General features: G+C 39.5%; 1 protein-coding gene across 2 annotated transcripts in view; it reads right to left on the reverse strand.

Annotated features, from left to right (window-relative positions):
- Positions 1-18,746, reverse strand: part of CSMD2 (CUB and Sushi multiple domains 2) — a 1,405,803-nt gene that overhangs the window by 373,040 nt on the left and 1,014,017 nt on the right. The window contains exon 13 of one of the 2 annotated variants that reach the window (XM_077296070.1): positions 12,595-12,777. The exons of the other annotated variant lie outside the window; for it this stretch is intronic. Coding sequence (XP_077152185.1) covers positions 12,595-12,777 — 183 coding nt within the window. The remainder of the gene's footprint in view (positions 1-12,594; positions 12,778-18,746) is intronic. 2 annotated transcript variants of the gene reach the window in all.

An 18,746-nucleotide genomic window follows, 5' to 3' on the forward strand; every position in this document is an offset into this window, starting at 1 on the left:
AAGAGGGAGCCCGAAAACAGAGTTCACAACAGAGAGATGTGGACTTGTCCAGCAGAGCAGCCCCCAATCGTCTTCTCCTTGCTTAGCAGGTTTCTCCCAATGTATCCACGTGGGGGAGTCCTGTCAGTCTACTGAAATGGAGCCTCAGACACTGGCTGGGAGCCATGCCGGATTAGTCAGGTCTCTTTTTATGGTCCCTAGCAGTTTTTTCAGACTAGACTTTCTCGGCAATGCTGTGGTGCGTCAGAGTAAAACAATTGTGCTGCCAGACTTTGATCCATGCTGCCTGTGGTTCGGGCAGCATGAATCTAGTGACAAGTTCCCTTTAAAAGTTTCTCTAATATCTACATCATTTGTTCTTATTTCTTTACCACTCAAATGGAAAAAGCACAAAACGGAAATATATAAAGGAAAACAAGGAAGGCAAATCACATCTATTAACTACAGACTACAGGACGTGTGACTGTTAATGCTTTGCGGTAACACATCTAATTCTATATGTACCTAAAAAGGCATCTTTGATATCAGATTTCGTAACTCTTCTGGATCTAATTGCTACATTACCCATGACTTACAATTTGTCCTCCAGCTACAAGCTTGAGCAGTCAGGTGACAAGATAAATAGCTGCAGGTCAAATCACTAAATACACACTTCCTAACAAGACATAAAAGTTTAGAGAAATCTGCTCCGGTCACATACGCCCTTGTGAGGATAACCCAAGAGTTTCAAACAGACTGCTTAACGATGTTCCCTGTAATAGAGTTTCCATGTTGAGAGCCACATATGTATCTCAGCTACTTGCTTTTGATTGTTCCTTGTTTATTATTTAGTGACTTTGCATATGCTCAGTATACCTTCTCGTTAAAACAGGTTTTTACAGTAAAACAGCAAGGGACTTGGTTTACTTATGGGAACACATTTGTGTTGCCCTATATTATGTCCTATATCAATCTGAAAAAATAATCAGTATGTTTTATGGAAAATTAAGTCAATACTGGGCTTATTCAACAAAAAACTATCAGTAATTTTAAAAACTTTGATTTGAAATCTTTTAAATATAAGTATAAATAAGATAAGATAAACTATCTCTTGACTCTTCTGAGATGGACCATTCATGATCAAGATAAGTTTAGGTCCTCGTGCTTTGGCTATGATTCATCCTTACCTGTCCCTAAATGTTTTCCAATATCCAATTCAGTACACTCTTAAAACCCATGAGTAAAGCCTTACATACATACATACATATACACCCAGCCTGCACCTGCATCTCTTCACTGCACCTTGGAGGTCATACATAGGACGAAAATTGTCAACAGCCATCATTATTTGCAACTTGACTCATTCTGATGGTAATTAAATATTTTACTCACAACAGACTTTTAGTTGTTATATGAGTACATAGATGCATATATATCTATATACACGCAATATTTACGACAGTACAATCAGTTTCTAGGCAGAAAATTATCGCTATTGTTGCAGAGATCTTGCAATTTGTGACCATTCGACAATTGGCAATGCAAAGAAAAATATTTGAAAAGGTAAAGGTAGTAAAGGCATAAATGTTTTGGTAACATTCATTTGATATGAACCTCCTATGGGTGATGAATCTTTCCAACAGGTTTAATCGATTCACCAGTATTAGATACACTTGTAAAAAACTGAGACATATCCGGAACTACCTGTTTAAGTATTAACTATACAAATTATATAAGACAAAATGATCAAATCACAAATACTAAATTGGCCTCTCAGGGGTGCACAACCTTTTCTGGTCCAGTGGACACAATGTCATATTAAATGACTTTCAAGGGCTGCAATAAAATGTAAAGGGGTATTACCTTTTAAGAGGTTAATGGCATGTCAAAAGTATATGTCTAAAAGATGCAGGTTCCACTATCAGGACTCTCGCATATTTGGAGTATGGAGGTGCTCTTTTTCCCCAATCAGTACTCTAGAGAGAAGGTGACCCATCACATATGTAACTCTCTTCATTGAAGAATATGGGCTATGTAGTAGCTGTAGTCTATTGATATCCAGGGGACCAATATTTGCTTACTTAGTGCTTTATTCCTGCTTGCTAATTCCTCCCCCTGATTAGTATGCTACTCTTCTTCCCTCAAAATATGGAAGTTTGGGAGCCGTCACAAAATGGCATGGCGGGCTGCATTTGATCCCAGGCCGTAGGGTGTGCATGCTCTGATCTAGATTACATCCAGATTGTTATGACCTCAAAGGTTTCGAAGAGCAAAGTGTTCCATGAAGTTTGAACATATATGTTCTAAAGTGGTGTAGAGTTAGTAAAGCCTTGGCCTTGGCTGAGAACACAAATCCCTTATGTTAGCCCTAATCTCAACATGTGAGGTTCTATTTAGAATTGTTACTGTCACCCATACAAGCATTTATCTTGCTTATCATTACACATACTTCTAAATAGAGTCATATAACTTGACACTTGGTGTCTATGTATGACTTTGTCACTGAACAGGAGCATTTATTTATATTTCTATCTTTCATGTTCTTAGATATTTCTAGATAAAGGGATTCTGGCTAAAATATCTTAAACACAAATCGAGCTTTTGGCAGCCTATTGGATATGCAATCTGCTTGGAAACTAGATAGCTGCTCCTCAAGCTACCGTATGTTAAAAAAATTACTTATAAATCTCGCTAAGGAAGTCACTATGCGCATAAGAGTATGTGAATAATGACATTATTTGTTAGATTTTCCCCTCTACTGTCATCTGTTCTATATTTGAGAAAAGTTATGAATTTTATTATTCTCTTTTCTTATCTCATCCAGTTGAGTTAAAAGACAAAACCAATAGATGTCTTGACAAGAATGCAATAAATGGCAGCCTTAGCTGAATGCAGTTACAATGAGAAGAGATACCACTAGGTAAGATGATGAATACTGTACATAGGGTCATCACTAAACCACAACTTATAATTCAAGTTTTATATCTACAATAATTTTCTCTGGATCAGATAAAAGAAGGGAATGAACACATACATGTTGGTAGGATTAATTATGATAAAATACCATGAAGATGACAACACTTTGTGGCTACAATGGTGAACTGGTTGATTCAATAAGATTCAGCAAATCTAGAGATTATATTTATACATTTTTTTTTATTTTAAGAAGAGTCAACTTGAAATTAGTACATCTCTATGTACAGGTGCATCTCTCAAAATTAGAATATCATCAAAAAGTGTATTTGATGATATTCTAATTTTGTGAGATACACCTGTATAACTCAGACGCTGTAAATGGCCTATGGTTCTGTGAAGTGTGACAAGGCATATAGACAATATAGAATATCTTACGGTAATAGTGACAATCCCAGATTAACAAACAGCAACATTTTACATGTTTATATTGCCCAAAAGATCTATATTTATTTGTTCTTCAGGGACTTCTCTTCCATCCACTGGTCACAATAGAGAACAGGATGACAAATTGCTGGACTGGTCTGTAGAGAAATCAAACTGGCATTTGGCAGGACGTACGTATGGGAGGCAGCATTCTGCATGGAAAGCAGAGCACAAGTTGTATGCCACATTTTATAAGCTTGGATCAGCTACTGAAAGTCCATCATGTCGATTTGTTGTGTCAGGACCGTTAGAAGGGGCAACGGGAGCAACTGCCAGCGGCCTGAAGTGCACAGGGAGTCTAGCTTGATTTCTCACAGAGCCTAATATGCTCTCATTGCACTCAAATAGTTCAATGCATCTGCAATGATGGATGCTAGTTGCTAGTTAATCTCTCAGTTTCTCTTAATTTATTTTGTTAAAGACCTAGGATTTGACAACTAAAGCCTTTTCTGACTCATAAATGAAAACAGCTTATTACAATGTATCGATTTACATCTATAAATATGTCCACAATGCAAACACTATAGCTTAAACTCATCGATCCCGAAAATATTTTACATTTACATGTACTATATTATGTGACTGCTATAAAGAATAAAACCTCTTATCCACATAACTATGATAGATGTGCTGAAATTGGGAAGACGTGGTCTAGGTTAGACCAGTTCGGCTCCTTGGAGTAATACTGATCATTAGGCGTGCAACTTTTGAATCATATAGCAATCAGCTGTTATTGTTAGGTGAACTGCAATGTTAAAGAGGTTTTCCCAATAAAAAAAGTACATTTTAATCAAATAGATCTTGGAATAAAAATAAGTTCCACAATTGGATGTATTTAAAAAATGTTCCTGTGCTGAGATAATCTCATACATGTGTCCTTGCTGTGTACTATGTAATGGCTGTGTCTGACCGTGCAGGGACATGGTCTGATCATAACACATCTCTTGGGCAGGGGAGGATGCAAAAGAGAGTATACAGACAGGACAGCAGGTGGTCACAAATAATGCTTACTGAAAGGTGAAACGTTTTAAAACAGGCAGGGAATTGTTTTACGTCACAGAAAGAATCGTCTGTTTTCCCATGCTGTCCTGTCTGTATACTCTTTTGCCTCCTCCCCTGCCCAGGAGATGTGATATGATCAGACCATGTCCCTGTACAGTCAGACACGGCCATTATACAGTACACAGCAGGGGCACAGTTATAAGATTATCTCAGCACAGGAACATTGTATTTAAACGCATCCAATTGTGGAACTTTTTTTTATCCCAAGATCTATTGATTAAAATGTGTAGTTTATTTTTAGGACAAATCCTTTAACTCTCACCCTCTGTGTAGGCATTGTCTAAACAATCTAAACTAAGTTAAAAGCTAAACTTCTCTATACTGGATTAAAAAAGGAAACTCTCCAGTATAGTGCTTTTCCCATTGAACTATAATACTGATTTTGTGTTGAGGGGGTGAAGATACTTGACTTTTATTAAGTAATATATTCTATTTTGTCCAAGTAATATATTCTACTTTATCACTGGTGTAAATGGTACTGAACGTACAGATGTATCATGCTAATAGGAGTTTAGGAGTTATTTTTCTTACTGTACCATTAATACATGACATTTTGTCTAGGCAAATAATTTAGCTTTAGCCAGCAAAACAAATACACTCGCGCTACCTCTGAGATATCCATGGATAATAACACATAATTTGCACGTCCGCCGGCAATCCTTCTCATTAGCTCTACTGAGGCTATATAATTATCGCTAGACAGTCTATACATACATATATATTTATCAGCACTGATCCATCTCTTATTTGCTATCATGAGCTTAGGGCACTTAACCCACAGGGATTATGTGGTGCTGGAGAAGAGCAGAAATGGACTGTCTGTTCTCCTCTTAGCTGATTACCTAATGATCTGTTATAAGCGTTCTTCATTATTAGTTAATTTAGATTTAAAGACATGGACAAAAAAATGTCTCACTGCAGCAGAGCATCATTTAAGCATTTGACCATTTTTGACCCCTACAAGCCAATAAAAATGAGTAAACTGGGCATGAATTGAAAGCTCACAGGCCCTATACAAAATTCCCCAAAAGGCCTTCAAAGTGTCATAAACCATTTATAGCACTGCGGTCTTCTAATGCAGCAGGGAGGTATCCTCAGGCCAAATGGCAGTGGATTCCCCCTGCCCTTTTTGTTGCGCCTCTTCGCATCCACATCTTGTAAATTTCACCATTGCACACGTGTTGCAAACATAGGGACATTCATGACCAATATAAAACTAACAAGAAATCCAATCTGATTAGAAACACTTGCACGATTTACTGCCCCCTCAACACTCTGAAATAGAAGATCACCATCTTGCCAGCTATGCTAATGTCAAGTTTTGATAGTACAATCAATTATTCTAACAAAGGTTTCCTATCCTCAGCAAAAATCTTATGTTTTCCTTTATCAAAGTGGTAAATCAAATTAATTAGACCATTGTAACTACAAAGATATGTTTCCATTAGTGATGAGCGAGTGTACTCATTGCTCGGGTGACCTCCGAGTATTTGTTAGTGTTAGGAGATTTCATTTTCATCACGGCAGCTGAATGATTTACAGCTATTAGCCAGCCTGAGTACATGTGGGGGTTGCCTGGTTGCTAGGGAATCCTCACATGTAATCAAGCTGGCTAATAGCTGTAAATCATGATGCTAAGGTGATGAAAAGTAATCTTTGAGCAGTCATAAATACTCGGATACCACCCGAGCATGCTCGGGAACACCAGAGCAACAAGTACACTCACTCATCACTAGTTTCCATACAATTTCTATTGAAAAATACGTAGCACCATAAAAAGGAATGCCAGTAACAAAAAATGCCAAATTCCAGAGTGGCAAAAGAAAGATAACCCTTATATAAGGGAAAACTTTGTGCTTCTAACCAACAGTGTCGGGTCAGAGAGGAGAGGGTTTACAAGCTCAGCTCCTCTGTATTGCTGAGATCAAAAAGGAAGAATACGCTGTTTATAGCCCTGTGATTGCCGCCTCTGTCTACTGTCTGACAAGTGACTTCTGCTGTCACGCTGGGTACCATGATCCCTGAACCTCCATGCTACTTGAAAAAATCACCCCCATGATACATAATCAGTATAAAAGTTATGTGCTTATATGTGTGAAAGGCTCTCTTATCGGCCCATATTTAATGGATGCTAGTGACTGACGTCTTGGCATCTACCAACCATAAGATCCCACGTAGAAAAGGGTATACTGTGCAGTAAATTTCATTATACTGCATGCCTCTGTATGGAATTACTTGGCCTCCTGCTCTATCCCATACAGTAAAAAAGTGATCCTGTGTATACTGGGCAGCATAGTGCCTAAATGCAGTGCAGGGGTCCAGGGTTCAAATCCCACCAAGGACAACATCTGCTAGGACTTTGTATGTTCTCCATGTGCGTGTGTTTCCTTCAGATACTCTGGATTCCTATCACACTCCAAAGACATACTGATAGGGAATCTAGGTTGTGAGCCCCAAATGGGGACAGTGCCGGTATTGTCTATAAAGTGCTGTGGAATTAATGACGCCAAGATAAATAAATAACATACTGTCTAAAAAGAGACTAGAGTGACACTATTTAGGCTTCCATCAGTTGAATTGGGGCTTATCAAAATGTTAAAAGTTTAAGCCATGTGCTTTCCCAGTCTGCATGGTAAGAATACAGTATATGTGTATTTGTGTGTTCCCTGTGGTAGGAGTAGATAGGAGGTCTAGTAATTTAGGGTCTCTGGTCTGGTATATATACAGTAGCGGCAGTGTATATCTACAATTGAATAATGGGAACTCAAGACACAAAAATGTAATTCAACACCTAACATGACATCGATCAATGGCTTGTACATTATTAAGTTATCTAACACAAGTCAGGTGGGATAACCTTCTGTGACAAGTTACAAAGAGTGTGCATTGTAAGTCATGATGAGTCTGACTTTTGCTTCATCTGTTAATGTAATAAGTATTGGTAACGGCTATACATGATTTAAGGGTTTATAGGAGGATACAAAGGGCATGACTGGAGCAGCTTAAATATACTGTATTTTTAGTGACCAAACTTGTGGTGAGTCGATTTATTCACACGTGCCATTCAACACTTTTATTTATTTATTTTTTTATTCTTATGACTTATCTTTTGATGCTTAGATAGATTTTTTTTCTGAGGACAAATAATTTGCAACAAAAAAAAAATCCGTATTTTTTCCATGGTAGGTCCATTCAAACAGCTCGTAAATGTTCATACTTTTTGTGTGCACCCACCATTCAATTTGTACTTCAATAATAAACTGAAATCCCAAGTTATTTTCTCGAGAGGAAAATGACCCTCTCTTGACACAATTGTGAAATATATTTTACTATCTTATGATATGTCATGGTAATCGGTTGCCTTTTTAATGTTTCCAAATTCTTGGAACACATTAATCCCTGGAGATATTTTCTGGAGTTGAAAAATAAAAAGTAAATACCTCTAATTAATACACACAGAAACCCCTGAGTTCTCCCTGAGGAAGTGAGACTTGTCTAATCTCAGCGTGATATCAACTGAAAAACAGTTTAATGTGTGACTAAAGCAAGGTAACAAAACTCAACAAATGTAAAAATCCGCTTAATAAAAAATAAACTGTACTGAACTCTATGACTGTAAACCCTTTGCAAACAATATAAGGATAAACTCGCCATGCTTCAGTTATTATATATTCCTCTTTGTTAATATTCATGAAATTAAATGAAAACATGTCTTAATCTTGAGAAATAAAACAAAAATTTTTTTTTTTTCCATATATACTTATAATTATATATTGTAGGGGAAAATTTATTATTGGCTTTGAGACAATATACAGGGAGGGCCATTTATATGGATACACCTAAATAAAATGGGAATAGTAGGTGATATCAACTTCCTGTTTGTGGCACATTAGTATATGGGAGGAGGAAACTTTTCAAGATGGGTGGTGACCATGGCGGCCATTTTGAAGTTGGCCATTTTGGATCCATCTTTATTTTTTCCAATGTGAAGAGGGTCACGTGACACATCACAATTATTGAGAATTTCACCAGAAAAACAATGGTGTGCTTGGTTTTAATATAACTTTATTCTTTCATGAGTTATTTACAAGTTTATGACCACTTATAAAATGTGTTCAAAGTGCTGCCTATTGTGTTGGATTGACTATGCAACCCTCTTCTCCCACTCTTGGCACACTGATAGCAACACCACAGATGAAATGCTAGTCTAAGGGGGTCAGATTCCTTGTATGAATGCTCTGACCTGATACACATAATGTGGTGGTGCGCCATCTTGCTGGAAAAACCCAGGGAATGTGCGATCTTCAGTGTATAAAAAAGGCAACTCATCATCATGTAGCAATTTCAGATATCCAGTGGTATTGAGGTTTCCATTGATGAAGAATGGCCCAACTATCTTTGTACCCCATATACCACACCATTCCATCAATTATGGGTGTCAGGTCCGAGCATTCCTACATGAACAGTTTCCTGGAAAGTGGATTGGTTGTCGTGGGCCAGTTGAATGGCCACCAAGGTCTCCCAATCTGACCCCCTTAGACTTTTAACTTTGTGTCATCTGAAGGCAATTGTCTATGATGTGAAGATATGAGATGTGCAGCATCTGAAGCAATGGATACTGGAAGCCTGTGCTAGCATTTCTTCTGCGGTGTTGCTATCAGTGTGTCAAGAGTGGGAGAAGAGAGTTGCATTGATAATCCAACACAATGGGCAGCACATTGAACACATTTTATAAGTGGTCATAAACTTGTAAATAACTCATGAAAGAATAAAGTTACGTTAAAAAAGCACACCATTGTTTTTCTTGTGAAATTCTCAATAAGTTTCATGTGTCACGTGACCTTCTTCCCATTGGAAAAAATAAATTTGGATCCAAAATGGCCGAATTCAAAATGACCACCACGGTCACCACCCAGCTTGAAAAGTTTCCCCCCTCCCATATACTAATATGCTACAAACAAAGTTGATATCACCAACCATTCCCATTTTATTTAGGTGTATCCATATAAATGGCCCACCCTTTATTTGCCCTAAAATGTGGTAAGTTTTCTCCATTGAATATACTAAAATTTCATAGAAAATGTAGTGAAAATCTGCACCCGCTCATAGAAGGCAAAGGTTTCAATTTCTGGTGCAAGTACAAATTTATTAAGAGACATACAAATCTTTCTTCAGCACAAAGTGAGTAAAAACTGTTTTTGGAGAATACTTGTGCATAGCCCAGTTTGGAATCTGGGTACTACAAAAAAAAAAGTAACTTGAAGTTTCTAGTTTAAAATCTGAACAAGGGCCTCGCAGCCATAATATATCCTTTTCAATAATGGTCTTGAATAGAAAAAGTGGACCTTTGGAGCACCCTGCAAGATTCAAGGGCCATGTGGAACAACAACCTCTGTTCCACTTATAGATAGACTCATGTGCCTCACTCTTCCTTAAGTACCTTCAAAATTTAGAATTGTAGACTTGCACAAGTCTGGCTCATCCTTGGGTACAATTTCAAGATACCTGAATGTGCCTCGTTCATCTGTACAAACAATTATAAGCAAGTAATCATACGCAAGTACAAACAAGATGGGAATGTCCAGCCATCATACTGCTCAGAAAGGAGACAGGTTCTGTATCTCAGAGATGAACGTACTTTGGTCCAACATGTACATTTCAACCCAAGGACAAAATCAAAAGACCTTGCTAAGATGATGGCGGAGCTGGTAAGATTATGTCTATATCCACAGTGAAACAAGTACTGTATCAACATGGGGGGCTGAAAGGGAACTCTGCCAGGAAGAAGACAATACCCAAAAGAAACATAAAAAAGCCAGATTAATGTTTGTAAAGACACACTGGATCAAAGACCTTAATTTTTGGAGGTCTGATAAAACTGAAATTGAACTTTATGGGCATAATGATCATCGTTACATTTGAAGGAAATAGAGAGAAGCTTGGAAGTCTAAGAACATCATCCCAACTGTGAAACACGGGGATGGCAGCATCATGTTGTGGAGTTGTTTTGCTATAGGAGGGACTGGTGCACTTCACAAAATAGATGGCATCATGAGAAAAGAAGATTACAGTATGTGCCAATACTGAAGCAACATCTTAAGACATCAGCCAGGAAATTAAAGCTTGGGAGGAAATGGGTCTTGCAAAAGGACACTGACCAGAAGCATACTGCCAAAAGGGAAACAAAGTGGCTTAAGGATAACAAAGTCAATGTTTGGGAGTGGCCATCACAAAGCCCTGATCTCAATACTATTGAAAATTTATGGGCAAAGCTGAAAAAGCAGGTGCGAGCAAGGTGACCTACAAACCGGGAACAGTTACAGCAGTTTTGTCAGGAAGACTGGGTCCAAATTCGAGCTGTGAGAAGCTCGTGGAAGGATATTCCATACATTTGACCCAAGCCATTCAGCATAAGGGTAATGGTACCAAATACTAATGAAATGTATGTAAACTTTTGACTTTGCAGTAGGTAATAAAAATGCCTTAAAACATTCCCTCTCATTATTTGGCATTTGGCAAATATTAATAATTATGGTAATCCTAAAATGGGAAAGTTTTTTTCTGATTTAATGTCAGATAGTGAGAAAAATATGAATATGTGTCTTTTTATACAGTGTATGTAAACTTCTGGTTTCAACTTTCAACTGTATATGGACAATATGATCAGTTTGGTGTCTACTCAGGGACTATAGCATTCATTATATGCTACTCTACTTGTTATACTTGTGTATAGGCATTTATATGTTTTTGAGGAATATGGGCCTTTAAGAACCCTTAGACACTATATTCCTTAGTTAGACAACATGAAATAAGCAAGTCTGAAATTGACTTTCTTTTTCTTTCTTCTGCGGTTCTCCTCTATAAGAGCTTTTATCTTACATAGTGTTATATAGCACTTGACCACAACAGCCTGGCCAAGTATGTGCAGTAGTTACATTCCAGGAGAGGAGTTAAATCCTGACATTCCAGTCAGTCTCCACAGAAATGTCACTCAAGGGAGAGAGCCCAACCTGACAGCAAACAGGAAGTAAGGAGACTGCAGAACTATGTGCTGCTCAACAGACAACTTGAGAATAACTTTTAAAGGAATTGTTCATACCAGGATACACATTGTATTTACATGGTCATAATTTTGTCGATGTTCCTTTTATATATTACGCTCTTTAAATATATATAGTTTCCATATTTTCTAAAACTTTAATCAGATACAGTTTCAAATTAATGGTGTAACCATGGCCATGTTTATACATTGGACATATTTCCTGTGTTGGCCCCGGCTAAATCTCGGTTGAGGCTAAAAGTTTTATTTCTGAACTTTATAAGGCGGAGGGTGGACAACCACTGACATAACTATCTTAGATTTGATATTTACTATAAATGAAATTGAAGATTAGGTTTCTTTGGAGAGCAAAAATCTTTAAGAATCCTATGTAACCATATTATAATATTACATAGGTTAATAAAAGTAATCTAATCGATGCATCAGTAACTTTACTTAAAAACAATGTGGAAGCAAAGACGCTCTAAATTTAATTGCCGTCTTAAGAAACAAAACATCACAGAAATGCGGTACCACTGGCTTCTGGTAGCTGCACTGAACAAAGCACATGAATAGATATAATATAGATTTATTCATCAACAGTTCTGCAATGAGAATGTCCCTACCGGTATAATTACATCGCCATGACTCTACCCTTACACCTTTCAGAAGTACCTGTTGGATGTTTACCTTATGTACGTGACAAGCTCTGTTATATAGAAAGCAATCTAGAGAGGTTGCCATATAAATCAGAACCAACATCGATAGTGTTAATTCAACTAAAAATTCAGTACAAGGTACATTTAAAAACTGCCTGATTGCGAAAATTCTCTTCTCCTAAATTAAAACATGAATATTTCATGATAAAAAATAAGGTTCTCCTAGAGAGGCAGTAATTCCAGCTGCACCTCTCCCTCGTTGAGCGGCTTAAATTACTGCTGAAAATGGAATATGAATGTTATTAGCATGCGATTAGTATTTTCATTTGCATGGCACTCCGAGTCCTTATTGCCTTTGGGGGGTAGGGGAGGGTGGAAAGATGAGTGGGTGCGTGGCACCCATTGCTGTCTGGCTGGCCTGGTTTTACACACACACAGACTTCTCTCCTCACTTACACACACAACTAGGTTTTCTGGCAGACCACTGGCTGTTCTTTTGGCATGTGATTGTTGACTGCCCAACCAGCTCAAATGCTGGCTGGCACCGGAATACCAGAGTGTCTCCATGTCGAAATCTTGAACCTTCTCTTGTTCCAAATGCTGGAATTCCTGGGTCTCCGCAGCTCCCCTGGTCTATTTCTGAAAGACAAGAATAAAATAAGATGTACTGAGTATCTTTCGCTTGGTGTGGTACATTTCTAACCTTTTTAGTCATCTCATTTGGTAGACGTGCCATCATCTTTACCTTTTTGCAATCATAATGTTACTTTGCCAATGGCTTTGTAAATCTATAGCATATTGACATATGTTTTTAAGCACATGATCAATGATCATGATTTACACTAAAGCAATAAAAGAACACGCGCACAATCAATATCAATAAGCACCATCATCTGACACTTGGAGGTGGTGAATGAGATGAGGAGCTACCAAACGCTCAGGTTCAGAAGCAGCTGGTGTTAAGTATCCAATTCTATGGTAATCAAATACAATATTCTGTTTGTCTTCAGGCTTTTTTGCTTGATAATTTTTAACCACTTGAGCCCAAAGCTGGAAGGATCTTTGCCTCAATTACCTCTTCCCTATGTTTCAGGACCAGGACAATGAATATTATACATGTGTTTGCATATAGTAATGTAACCCACTGAAGTTCTCGGCTTTATGCAGCAAGCTTTAGTTCCCATTGGTAAGAGTAATACAGGGTGCCTTGTTTAAATCCTTACATATATATTTCCCAGCAGCATGCCTTAAATGTATGATTATATAATGAGAACAATTATGGTGATTTATTATTATATAAAAAGATTACTTTTAAGAAACATATGTTTTATATTCATACTTAAGTAGAAAATGTCGACTGCAGCTTCCACTATTCTGTACATACAAAGATACAGACAATTCTCCCAAGAGTACTAATTTAATCGGCGTTGTCCAAACGGAGAGATGCTGAAGTGTTTGAGACTGAGCACCAAAAAGTTTAGGATATGTTAATATTGTGTTTAGAGTTGTTATCACATGTATTTTTAGGCTGTATTCACGTTTTGAAATCTTGGCAAAAGTATAATATTTTTGCTGTGATTTTGCATCTTAAACATGCAAATACAAATTCATTGTAATACAAGTTAACCCTTACTTAAGCCTTAGTCAAGTCATAGTCATTAGTCAACCCTTGCATTTCTGTAAATATAATTATTGCCCCAATTTCTCATTATCCAAGCTTTTTACATTAACGTAACATGCTAGCAAAACCTTCAACTGGCAACAACCACAAAACATAGACATCTCACAAACAACACCTAAGTATAGGGAAAAAAAAAAAAAATATATATATATATATATATATATATGGTCTCCAGATCAATCTCCAGTTATCATTGCATCAAAGAAAAAAACGGAACTCATCGGCTAAATAGGACAGACCTCTATTGCAGTCTAGCCTTGTGAGTAGTGGCATGACTTCAATGGAGCACCTGTAGATGGACGTTTGACTCTAACCCAATCTTGTGCAAATGCCCTCTGGTGTTATGTATTGATATAGATGCCTTAGGCTTGGTGTATGATGTCTAATTTCACTTGCTTTACAGAATGGATCACTCTGTGCTTTTTTTCTAATCAGATGAGAACATGTGGGAAATGCCGTGAAGAGGCCATCATAAGGGAATGTCACACCGGTCTTACACCTGGGATGGTATAAAGTACAGTAGATGAGATACTCTACTGTTCATTCCAGGTACTCTAACAGATTGTTGTTTCACTGAGTTGGTCATGAAATCAGTGATACTGTCACTTCTCCAAAGTGTTCCAGTAACCGTTTTTTAACACGAACCTGTGTGGCCAAAACATGCTGCCATGGCCTGCAGAGTCTCCAGGCTTGTCTCCCATCAAGGACATCCGGAATGTTATTGGTTAGCAATTGCAAAGCGAGCTGCCAGCAGTGGATCTTGATAATTTGCATACCCAAGTGCATTCAGAATATTTGGAACATTTTTTAGACAACCAATATTTCAATGTAACCTGTCACGTGAAAAAACTTTATTAATCTGCAGATATAGGGTTAATCTACAGGTTAATAGCATTCTTAACCTGCCTGTCACCGACACACACTCCCGCTGGTGAGACAAAATTAACTTTATTCCTCCCCATAGCATTCGGGTTTAAGTCATGGGGAGGTGCAAGCACAGTTTCAGTCATCGCTTTGTGTAGGAAAGCGGTGGCTGTAACCGCGCCATTTGAACTGACTGACAGCCAGCCCTAATGCTGAGCTGCTGTAAGTCAGAGCTGGGGCCTAGGTTACATCTGCCACTTTCTATTCACAGAGGGGTGACTGAAATCGTGCCGACACTACCTCCATGAGTGAACATCGAACACTACCGGGGGGAATAAAGTTAATTTCCTCCAGGCAGTGGGGGTCTAATTGCTGGTGCTGGGCAGATTCAAAACACTATTAACCTGCAGATTAACTCCATATCTGCAAGTTAATAGCATTTTTATGTGACCTCATTTCTAGCATCTTTTTCTGCACGTGGCAGGAGGTATTGAAAATTTTGTTTCCATTTTTTCATCACTTGCATATCAATAATGTGTCTATCGACCTTGTTTTTTCCATAATTCGTCAACCTTTCCTTCTTGGCGTTGCAATGTCAATGCTGTGGACAGTATATTTGCATAAACATTAGCGACCAAAAGTTTTATTTTTTTTTTAAAGTGTGATTACATCTGTCTGGTTGATGTGATGTCATTTTCCTGGTGATGAACTGAAAGTGCATGATGTCTTCATGCAAGAACTTAGAACAAATTTGAACCAAAATGCTTTAGAATATAGGTATGGTCATTTAACGGTAACAAGCCAGCAGGATTGTGTACAGTAACCTACAGACAATGTCAGGTTGGCTCCAGTATACTGATTAAAATGGTATCTTGGTTGATGAAATCCGTCTTGTGGTTGTTGTCTAATATTTATTTTCAGTTTGGAGTTAATGACATGCTCGTACTTCAGGGTGGCCTGTGGGAGGTCTCTATGTGGTGCTCTGCTTAGCTAGTCATAATGAAGACTGCTGACAGGTCACTGATCCTCAGTGACCTGCCCCCTAGTTTACATAAAAATATTATAATAAATATTATATATGCATATTGGAGAAAAAAAAAACCTTCTGAAGCCAGGCGACAGCCGTGGCACCTGAGCTGCAGCATAATCGCATATGTACTGTGCATATAATTAATAAATTTGAGGTTCTCCTAAATTAAAAAAAAAATCCAATTGAAAATGGCGCCTGCTGCACCTGCACAGGAGCAGCTATTTGTGATCCAATAGCTGCTACTGTGCACGTGCCTATCTTGCTCAACAACCACAAGATGGATTTCATCAACCAAGGTATGATTTAATCAGTATAAAGGCACCAACCCCCCAAAAAAATATATTTACATTAGATGAAATAAATATTGAACACGTCACCAATTTTCTAAGTAATTTTTTTTCTAAAGGTGCTAAGTGCAGTGCCCCAGAGTCCTGGTTGCTGCAGTAATGTTGATCTTCCACTAGGGGGAGTGATATTGCGTCTGATGGTACTAAAGGAGTTCACCTTGCTAGGTATCACAAGTCACGCACTACACTTCACCCCCCAGTCCACCAGGGGGAGCCTTGCTTCTATCTATTAGGGCACTCCTCACACACGGGTAAAACTGGTGGGTTGGATAGGAAGTCAGTGAGAAGCTGCCTGGGTTTGACCCAGAGAGGACCTGTCAGGCAGACAGGGGGAAAAGGAGGGACATCTGAGCTGCAGACAGAGGGTCCCTGTCAGGGGTGGGATCCAGGCAGAGGCCGAACACGAGATAGAAAGCTACGGAGCTGCTCCTGCCCCCCGTGCGGCAGCATCCTAAGAAAGGACATGAAGAGAAGTGTATTGTGGAGAGTGAGAAACAAAGTCACAGCACAAGGAGCTAATACCGGGAGGAGTTCTGCCCCAAGATCGGCAGCCTCCTTCTGAGGCGCGTAGCCGGTGGCCGGAACACCGAGGGAGTAATTGACTCTACACATTACTTCAGAGACTGGCAGGACAGTCAATTCCAAGTTGGCTGCCCGACCTTAATACCTAAGAAGACACGGTGGCAAATTGTGGGGTCGGGGCGTCTCTAGGGTCCCTACAAACAAGCCCCAGGCTATCCCAGTCATATGGGTTGTCCTATCCATACCATCTGGGGGACAGAGAGAGAGAGAACATCAGAAACATCTACGAAAGTTGTGAGGACTATCCCGTGGTGCTCAGCAGGGAGGTAATACAACACACAGGCGCTAGTAGGAAGGCTGCTGATTTCCACCTGGGTAAGAGAACTCTGGATTTACCTTCGGACCAGCCAGACTCTGCCTGCCCTGTGAATGGTACTCTGGACTGTGGACGCTGAAGTCTTCAGTAAAAGGTAGAGACTGCAACCTTTGTGTCCTCGTTATTCATTGCGCCTTACATCGTCCACAATCACCACCTACACATCTGGGAAGCCCTGGGGACATACTTCACCTGTGGGAAGGTATATCATCTAGCTGCCATTCAATCACCCCAGCGGACCCCTAGCAGCGTCGGTCACCCTGACCGAATACCACAAGTGGTGTCACGAACACTAGACAAACTTCACCTTTAATTGGACGCCCTTCAAAGGGCCACGGACCGGGTCAGGCCACCGTGACACCCCCAGAACCAAGAGGGACCCGGTACCGAGTTCCCCATTGCCCTGACGTGGGGGAGCTCCACTATTGACATAAAATTCTCAGCAGATGTTGGTAACAACCCATTGAACCCACACAGACAAATAAATTAAACCTTAGCTGTCCAATAAACTATTTATGTGTAACAATGAGAAAAAGTATTGCACACGCTTAGTGAAATGTATTTAATATTTAACACTTTGTTCAAAAGCCTTTGCTGGTGGTGACTAGTGTTGAGCGATACCGTCCGATACTTGAAAGTATCGGTATCGGAAAGTATCGGCCGATACCGGCAAAGTATCGGATCTAATCCGATACCGATACCCGATACCAATACAAGTCAATGGGACTCATGTATCGGACGGTATTCCTGATGGTTCCCAGGGTCTGAAGGAGAGGAAACTCTCCTTCAGGCCCTGGGAACCATATTAATGTGTAAAATAAAGAATTAAAATAAAAAATATTGCTATACTCACCTCTCCGACGCAGCCTGGACTTCAGCGAGGGAACCGGCAGCGTTGTTTGCTTAAAATTCGCGCTTTAACTTCCTTACTTGAAGTCCCGGCTTGTGATTGGTCGCGTCGCCCATGTGACCGCGACGCGACCAATCACAGCAAGCCGTGACGTAATTTTAGGTCCTTCAGGATTTTAAAATTACGTTCCGGCGTTGTGATTGGTTGCGTCGCGGTCACATGGGCGACGCGACCAATCACAAGCCGTGACGTCACGGGAGGCTGGACACGCGCGCATTTTAAAATGCGCGCGTCTCCTGCCTCCCGTGACGTCACGGCTTGTGATTGGTCGCGTCGCCCATGTGACCGCGACGCAACCAATCACAACGCCGGAACGTAATTTTAAAATCCTGAAGGACCTAAAATTACGTCACGGCTTGCTGTGATTGGTCGCGTCGCGGTCACATGGGTGGCGCGCGACCAATCACAAGCCGGGACTTCAAGTAAGGAAGTTAAAGCGCAAATTTTAAGCAAACAACGCTGCCCGTTCCCTCGGTAAGGTGCAGGCTGCGTCGGAGAGGTGAGTATAGCAATATTTTTTATTTTAATTCTTTATTTTACACATTAATGTTGTTTCGATACCGATACCCGATACCACAAAAGTATCGGATCTCGGTATCGGAATTCCGATACATCAAATATCGGCCGATACCCGATACTTGCGGTATCGGAATGCTCAACACTAGTGGTGACAGCTTCAAGATGCCTTCTGTATGGAGAAACTAGTTGCAGGCATTGCTCAGGTGTGATTTTAGCTCCTTCTTCCACTGCTTCAAGATGCCTTCTGTATGGAGAAACTACTCGAAAGACATTGCTCAAGTTTGATTTTGTCTCATTCTTCCACATAAACACTCTTCACATCCTCAAGCTTCGATAGGTTATTAGTCTGTGAACTCTAA

This window comes from Ranitomeya variabilis, chromosome 3 (genome assembly GCF_051348905.1).
Source record: "Ranitomeya variabilis isolate aRanVar5 chromosome 3, aRanVar5.hap1, whole genome shotgun sequence".
NCBI lineage: Eukaryota > Metazoa > Chordata > Amphibia > Anura > Dendrobatidae > Ranitomeya > Ranitomeya variabilis.